This window comes from Magallana gigas, chromosome 4 (assembly GCF_963853765.1).
Source record: "Magallana gigas chromosome 4, xbMagGiga1.1, whole genome shotgun sequence".
NCBI lineage: Eukaryota > Metazoa > Mollusca > Bivalvia > Ostreida > Ostreidae > Magallana > Magallana gigas.
In genome coordinates, this window is record NC_088856.1 from 52,858,107 (window position 1) to 52,875,154 (window position 17,048).

The 17,048-nt window shown below is 34.0% G+C and overlaps 1 protein-coding gene and 1 long non-coding RNA gene across 2 annotated transcripts; one reads left to right on the plus strand and one right to left on the minus strand.

The window, feature by feature from the left end:
* Positions 1 to 1,311: 1,311 nt before the first annotated feature.
* Positions 1,312 to 3,584, minus strand: LOC136274930 (uncharacterized). The gene is made up of 2 exons (XR_010713382.1): positions 3,217 to 3,584; positions 1,312 to 2,160 (listed from the first exon to the last, which is right to left on the minus strand). It is a non-coding gene; the product is annotated as an uncharacterized lncRNA (long non-coding RNA).
* Positions 3,585 to 10,169: 6,585 nt separating this feature from the next.
* On the plus strand, positions 10,170 to 12,466 carry LOC136274931 (tripartite motif-containing protein 2-like). Its single transcript, XM_066082924.1, has one exon. The coding sequence runs from the start codon at positions 10,188 to 10,190 to the stop codon at positions 11,844 to 11,846; it is 1,659 nt and encodes a 552-aa protein (XP_065938996.1). The 5' UTR covers positions 10,170 to 10,187; the 3' UTR covers positions 11,847 to 12,466.
* Positions 12,467 to 17,048: the final 4,582 nt, after the last annotated feature.

The window sequence follows — 17,048 nt, forward strand, 5'->3', positions numbered from 1 at the left end:
TACTTATTTGTTCTGTAATTTGCAGGAATACTTTATTACAACTTGTTTTGTCTTTGCTGAAATTTTTATTATCACAGAACGAGTTTTTCAATATTTATCACACATTTTCATTTTTCAGGTGACTAAAATAGGTAGCGAGCCCGGGTTACACATTTTGGCGATATTAAGGACATGTGAACCTGACATGAAACTAATTGAATAATTGAAAAAATTGTTTAAACAGACTCTAATCCATTTGTTTTTGTCAAAAAAGACATTTTAAGCATATGTTCGTGAGTTCGTTTCCATGGCAACGACCTTCAAACTTACCCATGTTCAAAAAATTAGAACGAGACAAAAAACCTTAAATGCAAATTTAAAATGTCATAAAAGACATATTTACAATTAACTAGAAAACTTTTCTCACCAAAATATTAAAAAGGTTAATAAAATACTCTATTTATCTGAAAATGGATTATAAGAATTCCTTTTATTTAATCCGCTATTTTAGTTTGAATTTCCTCTGACCACTAAAAAAGTGACATTTTTCGACGTGACCCGAGCTAGAAAAATTGCAAAAAATACAATTTCCTATAATTACACTCTTATTTTTTTTTTATGTAATTTTGAAGATATGATAAATAGCAAAAAATTAGTAATCAATAATTGGCATGTTCGTGAATTAGAAAAAAAGATAATAACGTCTGAATTTCCTCTGACCTCTATTGAAATAGATGCTACAAACCCTACATGCTGTTAAAAAAAGTTGTATAATTCAGTTTTAAATGGCAATTTCTTTCAACTAGTTAAACAACACTGCAGATTCTGAAATGATTTATGATTTGTCCTTATGTAAATACATGATTGTATGCAATCCTATAATTCCTTTGAACTTTGACCCCTTCCTTGGTCCCCATATTGGTCTTGATGCTATTTATAATGTATGATTGAGACTTTATCAGAATGATTATGCAGGGTAATATATTACAATGGTTCAGCCTCAATTTGAACTAAAATATAGAAAATGTGGAAGGCCACACCAATTAAATTTCTTTTTTATCGGATCCTGCATGCTCGTGTTTAAATAAAACTTTACAAATCATATCATTATGGACCGCCTCAAAATTTTGGCTACAAAAAATAATAATCTTATTATTTTATCGCTAGCCCGCTTGTACCCTTTTCCACTTAATGTCCGACAAGCAAGAAATTATATTGGTGTGGCCTAACTAGGATATGTATATTTTTTTTCATGCAAAAATGATAAAAATATAGATAAGGATAAGTTATAACAAAAAATATTCTTATTCACAAAAATCATTTCAAAAAATATTTAAAATAAAAATTTTACTCAACCATACATTCATAACTCATTCAAAAACTCTGTAATTTAAGAGGACTCATATTTTCTGTGAGGCTTGTTGTATATAAGTGTCATAATGATGATCTCAACTTGATCTACATCAGTAACCTCATCAGGGTTATAAAATAAAACAGACTTCATACAGATAAATGGATGGACAGACAGACACTAATAGACAGAAATGATGATTTGATATACTATGCAATCATCAAATTAAACATAATTATAAACATAAGACATATATTTCAAAAACCAGTTTCTCCACATGAACAGTATATAGCCATTACAAACTTCATTACTGCACTTGGTCAGTATAAACATCTTTTGAATTGATATCTATCAATTGTATTTCTTATAGCATATGCATTATCATATTATATATTCTTTTACAATACTAATTCTTAATTGTATGCATTATATGTCCAAATTATTCATGACTTTTGGAGTTTCAGAAATGGTTTTCAAATCCAAGTAAATGCAATAAATCATAAATGGTAGATTATCACTGGTTTGGTCCAGTTTCATATTTCAGGATATGTTGTGCTGCTTATTAATTGTCTTAATATTATATCATAAATGTTGAAATAAATATTGTCATCCTTAAATTACCAAATAAATAATCCAGGGCATCAATCGGGAAAGGCTTTATCAGGATGAACATAAGAGAGACAATAATCTGATTATCAGCTCTTCTCTTCATCACTCATGGTTTCAGTTCTTTACATTAGTCTTATATTTTTCCGCATTGTGTCTTGTATTAGGAATGACCTCGTTAACACATACCAGTGATGTTCTCATCTCTTGGAGGTTTGAAAAGTCTGTATTAAAAAAAAAAAACTGATATTACTGGTACTATTACTTATAACATATAAGAAGGACTTATATGAAAGGATGATTTTAAGAATCTACATGTAGAAAAATATATAAAATTCATATAGGCATATCATGAAAGTGTATGCAACATAGACAGACAGAACCTTATATAAATGGATTATTCTATATAAAAATTTGATATCAGGTGAAACTTGTCAACATTTTATTCTAATCTTGAAAATTTAAATTAATGTTACTTAACTTGACAATTTCATATCTTATATAACTGTGTGTATTTAGAAATCTTGCGTTTTAATGATTTGAAAATAATGGGAAAAAAATAAGAATTTGTAACAATAATGAACCCAGTACATGAAATCTAAATATGATGTGAGCAATTCTATCAACCGATAAACCATGATATACTAATTTTTCTTTCAACTGTACTTTGATTTTTACAATTCAATAAAGGTGAATATCAGTCAGCTGTTCAAATATTTTCACACGTGCGACCAGTTCTCGCCGAGTACCATTTCTCGCCAGTACATTGTGACGTCCTTTTATCAACACATAAAATTATAGACGAAAAATGACGTCACAATGTACTGGTGAGAAATGGTACTCGGCGAGAACTGGTCGCACGCCAGTATGTGCTAAAAAAATCATCAATACAAACATATAACCTATTCCTTACAAATATACTTTTCAAGCTAATGTGCATGAAAGTGTTAGACTAAAAATATTTTGTGAGTAAATGTTGGTAAATAAGCTTGTCATATGCTAGAGTAAACTCAGGGCCCTCTATGCGGTCAACCTTACCATTTATCATCAGATGGTTAATTTCATTTAAGAAAATTCGAACTAAAATTGTGTTTATTTTAATTACAAACACTGACTGAATTAACAATGAATAATTTTTATGTTTGAACAAATTAGGATTATTGTGTAGCTATTCTGCATATAGGCTAGGCGATATTGTTTTCACGTGGATAATATACGAGCATAATAATCTGTAACGTTAACATAATACAATATAGCACATGTCATGATAAGACACCTACCATGCTTACTGCTTGCAAATGGCAGGTTTAGATCACAGGGAACTGGTGTATGGTCTCGTCCTTTTTTCCATTCCCTTTTTATGACACCCGACATCAGTTTGTGCTCGCAATATTCGTCATACACTAATAATATCCATCAGTTTTTGTCATTCCGACTTGTTGTTTACATCGAGATTTGGGAAATTACCGGAAATCGGCGCAAGTATGTCGTAAACTTTAAGTTTGTAAATGATTAAAAAAGTAAAACCTCTTGATGTAAATGTTTATATAAATTATATTTTATGCAAATTCATAAACTTACACATTTTATATCATTGTTTTAAACCTTAAATTAAACAAATAAACCGTCGATGTGAAATACGATTGCTTGTCGCCAGACGACAGTTCGCGTTGCGCAATGAACTTGTTTTTGTCAGGTTCACATATCCTTAAGCGAATTACATTGTTGAATTTGGAAACTTATGTATTTAATCATTACAATTTAAGTTAAAATACTTAGCTAATTCAACAATTCCGTCAAAAATGCCATTTAATAATGATGATATACATAGATTAGAGCTTTAAAATTTAAATTAAATTAGAAGCAAGTCAATCAAAAATTAAACAACTTTTAAAAATTGAAAAAAAACTTATCCAATTTATTAAATTTAATTTATTTGATGTATTCATACATTTTATTAATGAAATGTTTTGTAATTGTTTTAGCAATTTAATTTTAAGTTTAATTGAGGAATAAATTCAGTATCTGTATTTCTGTATATTTTGGAGGTACAGTACTAACAACGCTGATCCCATATTTAACCATGCTCAAAAATCTTCTTCTCAAATACTATTTGACCAGAAAGGCTGTAACTTGTATGGAGGCATCCTCAGGTAGTGTAGATTCAAGTTTGTCCAAATCATGGTCCCCAAGGGTAGGGTGGGGCCACAATGGAGGAATGTATAGAGAAAATCTTTAAAAACCTTCTTCTCAAAAATTATTCGGCCAGAAAAGCTTAAACTTTTGTGAAGGCATCCTCAGGTAGTTTAGATTCAGGTTTGTTCACATCATGGTCCTCAGGGGTAGGGTGGGGCCACAATGGGGGATGAATTTTTACATAGAAACATATAGAGACAATCTTTAAAAATCTTCTTCTCAAAAACTACCAGGTATAAGGCCAGAAAAGCTCAAATTAGAGTGGAAGCATTCTCAAATAGTGTAGATTCAAATTTGTTTAAGTCATGGTTCTTGGGGGTAGGACAGGACCCGATGGGGGATAAATTTTTACAAAGGAATATATATAGAAACTCTTCTTCGGGCCACATGGATGAATTTTTATAAAGGAATATATAGAGAGAATCTCTAGAGAAAAGTGGAGCCATAAAATGGAAAGGGGGGGGGGTATAAAGGAATAGAGAAAAATCTTCTTACAGGTACAACAATAAAAGGGGTTAGGTATTTACCAAATAAAAAAATGCGGATAAAAAATTGGCAGATTTTAAATGGTTTATTAGCAATGTCTACTGTACTTATTTAGTTGTCAAGATATTTTGATATAGCTGCAATAATGTAGCCCTCTTTGATTTTTTATATCTGATGTTTACTGGAGAGGGCTACAATTCCACAGGATCTCCGTAATGGTGCAAAATTGATTTTTCAATGCGGCTGACTCCGATCTGAAAAGATCCATTTTTTATTGGACTTCCTTTAGATAAAATTATTTTTTAATTCAGGTTGAACAAATTAACCATATATAAATCAAAACCAGATAAAACACATAAGCATGTTAACAAGTCGTCTTTTTCAGCAGCCATGACAGTTCTCGCGTGATTTTATGGGATGTACGCTTAGAGTTTTGATGGGCTTGATAACGTGAATGTCAGTGTAAATAATCGATCTTACCTCGTTATATCACTAAGACATTATTTAAGGAAGTGGTATATAATGGAGAATTCATATTTACCGCGTTAATTATGTTTAGAATAGGGGAATTCCTATATTCAGTTCAAGATCCGCTCCTGAATTCTCATTGGCTGTCCCAAAATAAAACCGGTCAAGGTCAGTAAACATGACAGACAAATTCAACTTTCGTTGTTAACATACACGAAAAATAACCGATATATGGACTATACTTGATATTTTTGGATTAATTTATGCCATAGACATCTACAATGTTTGAGTTTAGGTAAGAAATAAAAATGTTATTGTCATTTATGTACGATTTGAGACGAAATCGTTGCAGGAGTGAATCACTCCCGCACTTGCCCCCCAAAAAAAAATCGGGAGAGGGCTACATTATTGCAGCTAATTTTGATACTGTAATTCTAATTTGATCAGTTAAGGCTATTGTTGCTCAGGTGAGCGATTTGGCCCCTGGGGATCTTGTTTACTATCATACAACTTGGCATAGAAATAGTAATCAATATTTAGAATCTATGAAAGACTTTACTTTTGGGCAGAATATTGGCGTAGGAAAATATCATGTTTTTCAATTCAGAATTGCTGCAAATTAATGAGTCTGGAAAAAGGTAGTGACCTTGACTTGACCTTTCTGTGATTAAACTAATAGAATCATTTGGTTATATGATCTGTTTTACTGTGTCAAAATTTCATGAATTCTTATGCCTCCCTTCGAAGAAGGGAGGGCATATTGCTTTGCTGCTGTCTGTCGGTCCACCAACAGTTTCCATTCATTTTCTTTGCAGAGGATGAACATATTGGAATTAAATTTGGAATACAGGTTTATCATGATAATATCTAGGTCAAGTTCGATTTTGGGTACGATCGAGCAATTTTCAATAGAGTTATGGCCCTTGGACGTAGAAAAATTCCAGTTATTTAAAATTTCCGCTCATTTTCTTCGCAGAGGATGAACATATTGAAATGAAATTTGGTTTACAGGTTTATCATGATAATATCTAGGTCAAGTTCGATATTGGGTACGATTGAGCAATTTTCGACAGAGTTATGGCCCTTGCACTTAGAAAAATTCCAGTTATTTGCAGTTTCCCACGGGCCCTGGAAGTTATTGTAAATATATTGCATGTGCATGTATAAAAAAGTAAGGGTAGGACACTCTTTTTGGGGCGAAATCGGGTTTGACGAAGTCTGGGCGTTCCTCAAACGAAATTTCGCGATAAATCGTTCAAGTATACTTTACTTACGACATATGTATACATTCGTTCCGCTCCAATGCTGTTACGTCGAAGAAAAAGGTGTTTTTATACATCCAAGTGCCTAAGAATTTCGCTAGACTGGTTTACATCCGGTTTAATCGCAGAGAATCGAAAGATAAGTTCTTATTGGTTAATAATAAAATAAATCTGCTCGTCAATAAGGTGGCGAAACTGATTACAATTTATGGTGAGTATGTATTAAATGTTTGAAAGGAGTTATGCTTATAGATACTGGGTAGTTTGGCCTTTCAACAATGAAATGCGAGAATAATGAAGAAGATTGACAAATATCGATAAGAAATTAAAGAATTTATTTCATTATTGACCAATCAGAACTTACCTTTCAATTTACCTTTCGATTCACTGCGATTAAACCGGATGTAAACCAGTCTAGCGAAATTCTTAGGCACTTGGATGTATAAAAACACCTTTTTCTTCGACGTAACAGCATTGGAGCGGAACGAATGTATACATATGTCGTAAGTAAAGTATACTTGAACGATTTATCGCGAAATTTCGTTTGAGGAACGCCCAGACTTCGTCAAACCCGATTTCGCCCCAAAAAGAGTGTCCTACCCTTACTTTTTTATACATGCACATGCAATATATTTACAATAACTTCCAGGGCCCGTGCAGTTTCCCTCATTTTCTTCTCAGAGGATGAACATATTGAAATGAAATTTGGTATACAGGTTTAAATCATGATAATATCTAGGTCAAGTTTGATATTGGGTAAGATCGAACAATTTTCGACAGAGTTATACCCCTTGGACTCAGAAAAATTCCAGGCTCTGGGATCATGAAACTGTCTTTAATCTTAAGTCAGACTTAAGTCAATAAATTTGCACTTAATTTTTAAGATTGTTCTTAAAGTGGATCACAAAAAAAAAAGGGTTAAGTCTGAAATATTGTCTTAAATCTTAAGACTGCTATTAGGCAGACTTAAGTTTATAGATTGTTACCAAGTAAGTTCAAAATGGCGACACTCGTTGGATTTTTAATAAGAAATGATCAGCAAAGATTGCCGTTCCCTTGTCCTCGGGTTTACTATTTATAGTTGAGGTTTTTTCCCTTTGTTGACTTGCTATTGAAGTTATTTCCCTTTGTTAAAGTGAAAGTGTGTAAGCACGTCTGTATAATGACTGACATGTTATCCAGTAAGAAAATACGCTAATATTTGTGTGAAGCATCTTTTAAATATAATGTTTTAACTTTGTGATACATGTATATAATAATGTTTATGATGCAGCCGATAGGAATCTTCAAACGAAGAAGAGTTCCACTTTTAACAAATTCGGTCAAAAAATCGCGCGAGTTACTATGATGTTTAAGCTAAGACAAATCTTAGCTAAGTTTTTTCTTAGATCATTTTGTGATCAACTTATGTAAGTAATCTTTAACTAAGTTTGAATCTGAGATTTAAGACAAAATTCTAACTTAAATTTAAGACAGGTTCATGATCGTGGAGCCAGTTATTTGCAGTTTACGTTCAGATGTATGCATTTAATAACATGTACTATTCCCCATTTGTGATGTAAATTAACTACTGTACAACATTCTATTTCTTGTAAAGAAAAAAACAGCTTACCGTAAATAATCGAATTAAAGTCAGCAGTGATATAACAAGCATATAGGGTTAGAGTAAGAGAACAACACCATTCTCTGTCCCGAGTTTTTGCTTCCACCACTTGTTGCTTGATATTTCTATAATCATAAATACCTTTGCGCTCAAACTACGTTCATCCACTAATATGAAAAATGTCCAGATTATCTGTTTTGAAATGCCCCCCTCTCCCGCTTCAGGTTTGATTACACATCCTAAAATAGGAAGTCTACGTGGATTTTGCATTGAATCAGCCATTTTTAAGCCATGGTAACTTTAAAAAATTGCCCAAGGTTTCCCAAGTACTTTCGAATGGAGAAAAGATGTAAACATTTCCCTTTATTTATCTCCATAAGAAATTTGTTTTCGTTCCTGTGAACTTTTATGGGTGAAAAATAATAATTGTTCAATGAAGATATCTTGGATATATTCCATTTTATTGATTTCAACTATATTTCTTTCACAGGTATGTGTATTTTTATTAAAAATCATCAAAAAGTGATAGAAGCAATAACTTGGGACAAATTATAGTTATTTATTAACAAAAGCATTTCATCAATTTAATTTACCCGGTATGCAGTTTAAATAGATAAAAAAGAGAAGATACAATACTTCTTCACATTTAATAAGACTGAACAATTATAATAAAAAAAATTTGAAAATTATAATCCGGCTGCAAAGCATACTTATCAATTTTTGAATAGGCTATGCCAATTTAAATGGATTGTAAAATACATCGAAGAAGCAATGATAAATAATTTTAGATATACTCAAAAAATGTAACATTTCAGAACTACATATTGTATGTTATTCTAGATAATTCCATTAATTTAAAATAATATCTGCATGTACCGGTACCTAGTGTCGTGTAGGTGTCGGTTATTTTTTAGTCAGGGGGGATAAATTTTCAGACAAATACTTTTATTTATCTGTAATTTATCGTCAAGATCACGGCGGTGTTAATTTGCTGGACAACTCTACTGAAGGGATGCGCGGTTTATCCGAGACACCTGTTTTTGACCGCGGGGGTGCATGGAAAATACGGGATCAGCGTTGAGAGTACTGTATTAGTCAAACCCTTTGACACAAGTACAACCGTTAAGGAGAGGATCTTATTTTTTTTTTAAATAACTGTAAACAAATGGTTTCATGATTATTAAAGCATTAATCTGGCAGAGTTATTAACTAGTTACAATTTAACAACTAATTGTATTATCAACATTAAAAGCAATAAACATCAGTTGCACAGTATGTTGTTGCATCACCCGTATTTATAACCCCTAAAGATTAAACAGTTTCGAGTAATTAATCATAACAAAAGTTAACTTAGGCTGTGAAAATGTGTTTAAATTGGTTAATTATCATTTCTTTGCCTTTGGGGTTAATTCACAAGATTATGAACTCATAATACAAGGCGACTTCAACTTCTCTTTCAGAGTAAATTCCCACGAAGTTACAGATCAAAAAACGACTATTTCGCCCTCTAGGTTGGTCCTTGATATGATACATATGTAAAGTAAGTAAAAAGCGATTGACTGTCCATTGTGAGATCTAGAATTAGTCAAAAGCGATGCACGTATCAAAGTAATTTAAGTAATTGTAGCCTCACATTAAAATTTCTCGCTCTCTCTTTCATTCAGATCATGCTCCCCTTGGTTACAAAAATAGCTGAAAAAGTACGACTGTGGCCCTTTTAGATTTGATAACTGCCTTTTTATCCTCAATTTATTTGCAAAAGATTTTTTTCCTGGATCTCAAGAGAACATGGGAAGCCATTTGCAATTTACTGAGAATTGTGGGTTCAATTCTGATAACAGAAAATTCATTAGGTCAAAGGGAGCAGTATTTTAAATTTTGTTTTTCGGTTTGGAGTTAGAGCTTGCAGTGCTTGGCGACATTTGTATATTAAATGATATTGTCCTACATACCTGGTTTAACAGGTTGGGACCAATCACTTGAATGGTTCATTATAGCCTGTTTGGGATATAATGTCCTAAATAGTCAGTCACATTCTTTAAACATGTTAAAGCAAGTTATATGTTGGAGAAATTCTTGTTTAAAAGCATTTAAATGTCTTCCTGTCTTTTAAGCACTAAAGTGTCCTGTTTGCAAGAACCAAAGTTTTATCTGAAATAGTCAAATGGACAAAAACTATAAAAGTTATATATCAACCTTTTTATTTTTTCAGAGCATGAGTAAAAAGTACCTGACCATGGACAAGCGCTGGGCCCAGGATGTGTTACGGTGTCGTCTCTGTGAGACCCCGGGCCCCCCTATGTACTGTGACATTTGTCACATACATCTGTGTAAAGCCTGTGTGGGGGAACATCTCTCTGATCAATCCAAAGAACACAAAGTGCTGCCATTTAAAAAAAGAGGATCTACTCCTAAATGTCCAAAACATTCCTCAAACATAAGTGTACTTTACTGTGAACAATGTGACATTCCTATTTGTGCAACATGTGCTTCCTCTAAAGAACACAGTGGCCATAAATTTATTGAAATAACTAAAAACATTGACAGAAAGAAGGAAATAATTCAAAAAGATTTACAAGAACTAGAGAAATCCATTTATCCTAAATACCAAGAGATTGCATCTATTTTCCCAGTCCAGAAATCTGCTCTGAATGTAAACTCCCAGAAATTAACAACAGAAATCGACAGACATGGAGAAGACTTGCACAGAGAAATAAACATCATTATCAGAAACATGAAATCTAACATGGAGGAAATGGACACCAAACACCTGGCTGTCTTAGACAAACAGGAAGATGAAATTAAACACACCATTTCTGAAATCACACAGACCATTACTGAACTGAAGACGTTACTGGACTCCAATGATGTCAGCCGTGTCTCTGCCTACAAATCCAGGAATGATGAATTCAGAAGATTGCCTCCTAAACTCACAGTGTCCTTACCAAGTTTTACCCCTCAGAAGATCAACAAAGAACAGCTTTATCAACAGTTTGGATCTCTGTCAGCGTCATCTATCAAAACAGAAGAACATGGCTACACCATGGAATCTCCCGGTGCTGAGTCCTCTCCCCTGGACAGACCGCTCATTGATGTACCACGGATCATCACACAGATAAAACCCGAGTATGATGTAGTATACAGTGTGTCCTGTCTTAGTGATGAGGAGATGTGGACGTGTGGTGAGGACAAAATCATGAGTCTGTACAACCTCAGTGGGAAACTAGTGAAGTCAGTCAAAACCAAGTCAGGGAACGTTCCACGGGACATAGCAGTGACAAGGAGTGGGGATCTAGTTTATACTGATGACAGAGATAGAACTGTGAACATAGTGAAGAATAAAAAGATAAAGACAGTGATCAGACTACGGGGGTGGATACCTCTCGGTGTCTGTAGTACCTCCTCTGGTGACCTCCTGGTTGTCATGGACAGTGATGATGATAAACAAACAAAAGTTGTGTGTTACTCTGGCTCCACAGAGAAACAAAGTATTCAGTACGACGACAAAGGACGACCTCTCTTTTCATCTGGTGAGTACACTAAACACATCAGTGAGAACAGGAACCTAGATATCTGTGTGTCCGACCGTGGAGCCCATGCAGTAGTGGTGGTCAATCAGGCCGGGAAACTCCGGTTTACCTACACTGGTCCTCCATCTACTACCAAGATATCATTTAGTCCAATCAGCATCACAACAGACAGCCAGGGTCGGATCCTGACAGCAGACATTAACATTATACACCAGTGTATCCACATCCTGGATCAGGACGGACAGTTCCTCCGCTACATTGACAACTGTCATTTACACGGTCCACGGGGTTTATGTGTGGACACCAGAGACAACCTCTTTGTGGCTGAGTACACAGGTACAGTGAAGAAAATACAATATGTGTAGAACATTACACAGCAGTGTAACATTGTTTATATGTATTACATGTTGACAAACTGACTGTCTGTATATATATAACATGTATTAGCATAAAGATAATTAATTATATTATATAATAGAGTCATGCATATAAAAATATACGTCCATTTAGTTCAATTCAACAATATCATTGTTTTGTTTATCATGTTTATACATCATAATAACAAACTGTTTTAGTGTAGTCATTGTATTGTCAATGAATTAAATGTTTATACATTTAATGTCTAAACAAACTGTGTGCATTATAAGAATACAATCAGAGAAACCTTGTTTGGTATTTGTCAAAGAAATCAAAACATTTTAATGTTGATAAATGACACTAATGGTAAATTAAATATCTTTGAAAAACTTTTTTTAGCTCTCCTTTATATTAAGGTATGAGTTAATTTCTATCCTTTAATATAAGAAAATATAAATCATACATTTTTCTTCTGTCAAACATTATCAAAGCAGAAAAATGAAGGTACATGTACCACATTTGTTGAACATTTGAGTGGTGTTTATTTGATCTTTGTCCATTAAGATTTCTGTCACTGAAGATTGAGTTACTTTTGTTTCTTACAAACTAGTAATAAACCCTGCAGTTGTACATTGTATACCTTAAATAATGTGTTATTATGTCTAATAAATGATTTGTAATCAACTTTGTTAATTGGTTTTAATTAGTTTTTGACCACATAATTTTAAATATTACGGTAAAATTAAAATGGACTTTCATGTTCAAACGGATGGAGGAAAATGTCTGAATGTTTGCATGATCTGGTAAAAGTTGTTAAAACTGTAACCCCCTTCCCCTTTTTTTAAATCGATGTTTGCAAACATGAAAATAAAAAACAATAGACTACCTGAAAGGTTCAGCCAAGGGCTATAGGCTTTTGTTTATTTTCCTGAAACGTTTGGTTGAATGTTTTATTGCATCAAAAAAATTCTAATATAAAGTAGTCATCGCGTCAGTCATTTGTTGTATTACATTGCCTTATTTTTTAATATCAAGCAATTATAAAAGCATGAAATACTTGGCTTTGAGTTTCTAAAATGAAGCACTATTTGAAGACGTAGATATGCATATATTAGTTATTACATGCGCAGATCTAGAATTTTTTCTCGGGGGGGGGGGGGGGGTTCGTTTGAGTTGGGGGGGGGGGGGGTCTGAGGCATATTTTTGGCAATTTTATTTTGTAAATATAAAGAAATTTCAATTTTGCGGGGGGGGGGGGGGGGTGGGGACTGGATTCTCCTAACCCCCTAGCCTGTTTCCCTGGCCTACCCATAATGCTCTGCGGAGCATTATGGGTAGGCCAGGGAAACAGGCTACTAACCCCCTCCCCTTCTAGATCCGCGCATAGATATTCAATACCTTAAAACCTTGAGAATTAGCCGGATTTGATAATAAGCCGGTTTTCAAAATAATCCACTTATTTCTTGCATTGAAATTACTAAAAAAAAACATGTTTTGAAATAAGACAGTCATGACAGTGCCTTTCATTCAGGAAAGATTGTGTTTTCTACAATAAAGATATTTAACACAGTATTATTTTAATTACTAGTATTTTATTATAAAGGTATATACCATTTATGATTAGTTTTAAAATAAAACATCGAAATCTTAAGGAGTAGGTCAAGTAGTCGCCATTGCTAAAAGCTCAAAAGACACAAACATTTTCATTAAACTCTTACAGATGTTTAGCTGGATATTCTAGAACAAACAAGTAGTTCACAATCGATTGATTACAATTTATTGGTTTCATATTAAGCCGTGGTTTTGCTCTCGTCGTTTCCGGTATTTTGTTTGGATAATGAGCCGTGAATTGAAAATAAATAAACAAAAAATACAAAGTTGACAACGTAAATCTACTGAAAATGTCAGTTTTTTAAAAGTATTTTTAGGCACAGAGCATTGCTTCGAATTCGAAGTTGAAGAGGGCAGCCATACCCCTAAAAATATTTAAGTGTAAAAATTAAAAAAGATTGTTGGAGGGAAGGGGGTTGTTATTTACTACTGAAAACTTTATTACAGTGATTTATATCATGCTTTTTGATGAATAATTTCAATACATTTTTTTACAGTTACAGAAAAGTGGAGGGACAATTTTGTATAGCCATACTGTGATTTGCAAACATGTGAGCTCCCTGTTCCCGTGCGTTGCTATATGCCTTTTATTTACTATTAATTTTCCTATAAATTCCCTTTTATGGGCTTAAAATTACTTACCTTCGCCCATCTTCTTAGTGTTAATGTTGCAACGGTGCGGCTTAACAATGACATTATTATTTTCATCTTTGACGACATTCGGACATCATTTAATACATATGTAGTAATAAGCAATAAACTCATGAGTTAAGGGGGAGGGGGGGTCATACTGTGAGATATATTGTCCTTTTTAATATTTGTACGGATTTTCACAGAAGAAGTAAACAATTATTTTATTCAATCAACACAAAATCAAAATTTTAATACTCAAACTGTCCTCGATTTGCATTTGTGTCACTCCCAGGGAATTGAAGTAAAATATCAACTCATTCATCTTTAAATTGAATGAATCAGTATTATCATGTCCTTCTTCTCAACCTACTCCATATATATGCGTCATGATATCAATAGATATAAGAATCAACATTGCACGTACAACTTTTATTTTGTAGCCACGACATTTATTCCGTAGGAACGACTACATTTTATTTCATGGGAACGAATTTTATTTTGTGGCCACGGCATTTATTTCGTGGGAACGACTTTAATTTTGTGGCCACGACTTTTATTTCATGGGAACGACTTTTATTTCGTGGCCACGAATTAAAAAAAAAGATTTCTCAAGCATATGTCCTATGGCAGCCTCCGTATAACGCAGTCACCGTACAAATGTATCATAACCCCTACTACCTTTAGTCGTACACAAAAAGGGACACAACTCAAATTACATTATGCAGAGTATGAAATCAACATGTACAGGGATTTTACTATGTTATTCAGGCACGTAGCATCGTTTTTGATGGGGGGGGGGGGGGCAGACTCATAAAAAAAATCTTGACAAGCTATATAAAAAAGAAAAAAAAGGAAAAAGATTACTTTCCAAAAGGCACCCCCCCCACCCCTGAGGCTACGTGCCTGTTATTATCACAAAGACGGTAACTGGTACATGCAGTAAATCGTAAAACATGGCTAATTCGGGGCGTGCTAAAAAGCACAAAAACAAGATGGATAAAAAATGGAAATCACTATTTAAACTATGTCAAGTGTTATCTAAATATATCAAGAAACAAGGAAATACAAAAAAAAGTGAAAGTTTAGCTGATAATTGGTACAGTGCCTGTAACGTTATGTCTAATTTTCTTCATACTGGTGTGCGACCTGTTCTCGCCGAGTACCATTTTTCGCCAGTACATTGTGACGTCATTTTATCAACACATAAAGAGCGAGTTCGATCACAAACCACGGTCACCTTAGTTCGACTAAAATGAGATCGAACCCACTTTAGTCCGACTAAAATGAAACCGTGGTCAAACCAAAGGAGAGTCTCTGGTCTGTCTCTGGTCAGGTAGTTTAAAGATGGCGGCGGAAAGCGAAACCTCCAAAAATTGCTTTTTTTAATCAGCATAACATGCTATGTGTTAAATTTTAGCGCGCACACATATGATTTAATGTGTTTACAAGGTATTGTCCATCCTTTTTCATACGCAGTAAAATTATGAGTAGCAATTAATATCTTTCTCATTTTTTTTAACCAGACATCGACCAATATGCGTTCGAACACAGCCATACGCAACCAGGCTGAAGCTAGCAGCCACTAACAGTAGCCACTAAGCCCGTATAAGCTAGCAGTCAATAAGAAAATTCATCAAAGTACTGAGAGTACTCGAACAAAAAATTATATTTTCCTTAATTATCGACACATTTTAATTAATATCAAAATGATTAATGCTCAATAATTTGTACGAGCATTGACGGCTTCCGAAGCAGTAAAGCTTGCCTGGATAAGAGTTATAAATGCGTCTTTGTTGGATAGAAATGAAATACGTCTATACGGGTCATAAGTTATGAAAATAATGTTATCCTAAGTGTAGTCTTTTTAATACAAATAGAAAAACTATATGCATCGTATAAAGTGATATGCAAATGTATTATGATATATAAGACATGATAAATTAAAGTAAATTAAAAGGCATAAAACGATACAAATACAATAAAAATCCCAGGCCAATCCAGTGTGGCAAGATTATTTGTTTAAATCGAAGCTGAACATGTGCATGTTTAAAAATGTATGCTCTGGCCTTTTCACTCCCCCAGAAACATCAATCGAAAATTAAAAAGACATCGTATTAAATCGAATATGAGACGATAGAACACCCAGTATTGTGATTTTATTTTAAATAAAAAGATTATCATATGTCGCAGTCAAAAAACAGCAAAAATCATCAGGTGAAATTGGGATGATTTTCTCTCAGCCATGTTTTGACGTGAACCTTTGAAGAATACAACGTTAACGATAACAACGAAAAGGGACGGTTTAGCTCACACGAACTTTGTCATATTGTAGCATTTCACAATGATATAGGGATGAAAGGCGACCATTATCTCTTTTATCTTTGAAGTGTGCATCTAACTGATACCAGCTGGGCAGTGAAGGGACCTATGGGGCTATTATTTCCCAGTCTCAAATTTGGGCTGTAGGGGTACCACCAAGTGGCTCCCAGGGGTTCTGGCTCATTTCAGGGGTTTATATCTCACTTGAGATTGACCACAAGAACTTGGAAACACTAGGATTAGGTAGAGGACCTCAAGAGGTATTCATGATAAGCGTAAGAGGGCACCTATGACCCCTACAAGGGTTCAGCTTGCTCACTCGAACTTTGTCGTATGTTAGCATTTCATACTGATATAGGTGCGAAAGGCGGGCTATTATTTCTTTTATCTTTGAAGTGTGTATCAAACGGATACCAGGGCAGTGAAGGGGACATATGGGGATATTATTTCCTGGTCTCAAATTTGGGCTGTAGGGGTACCACCAAGTGGCTCCCAGGGGTTCTTGCTCATTTCAGGGGTTTATATCTCACTCGAGATTGACCACCAGAACTTGGAAACACTAGGATTAGGTAGAGGTCCTCGAGGGGTATTCATAAATACCCTAAGACGGCACAAAGGGGTCATAGGTACACTCTTACGCTTATTAT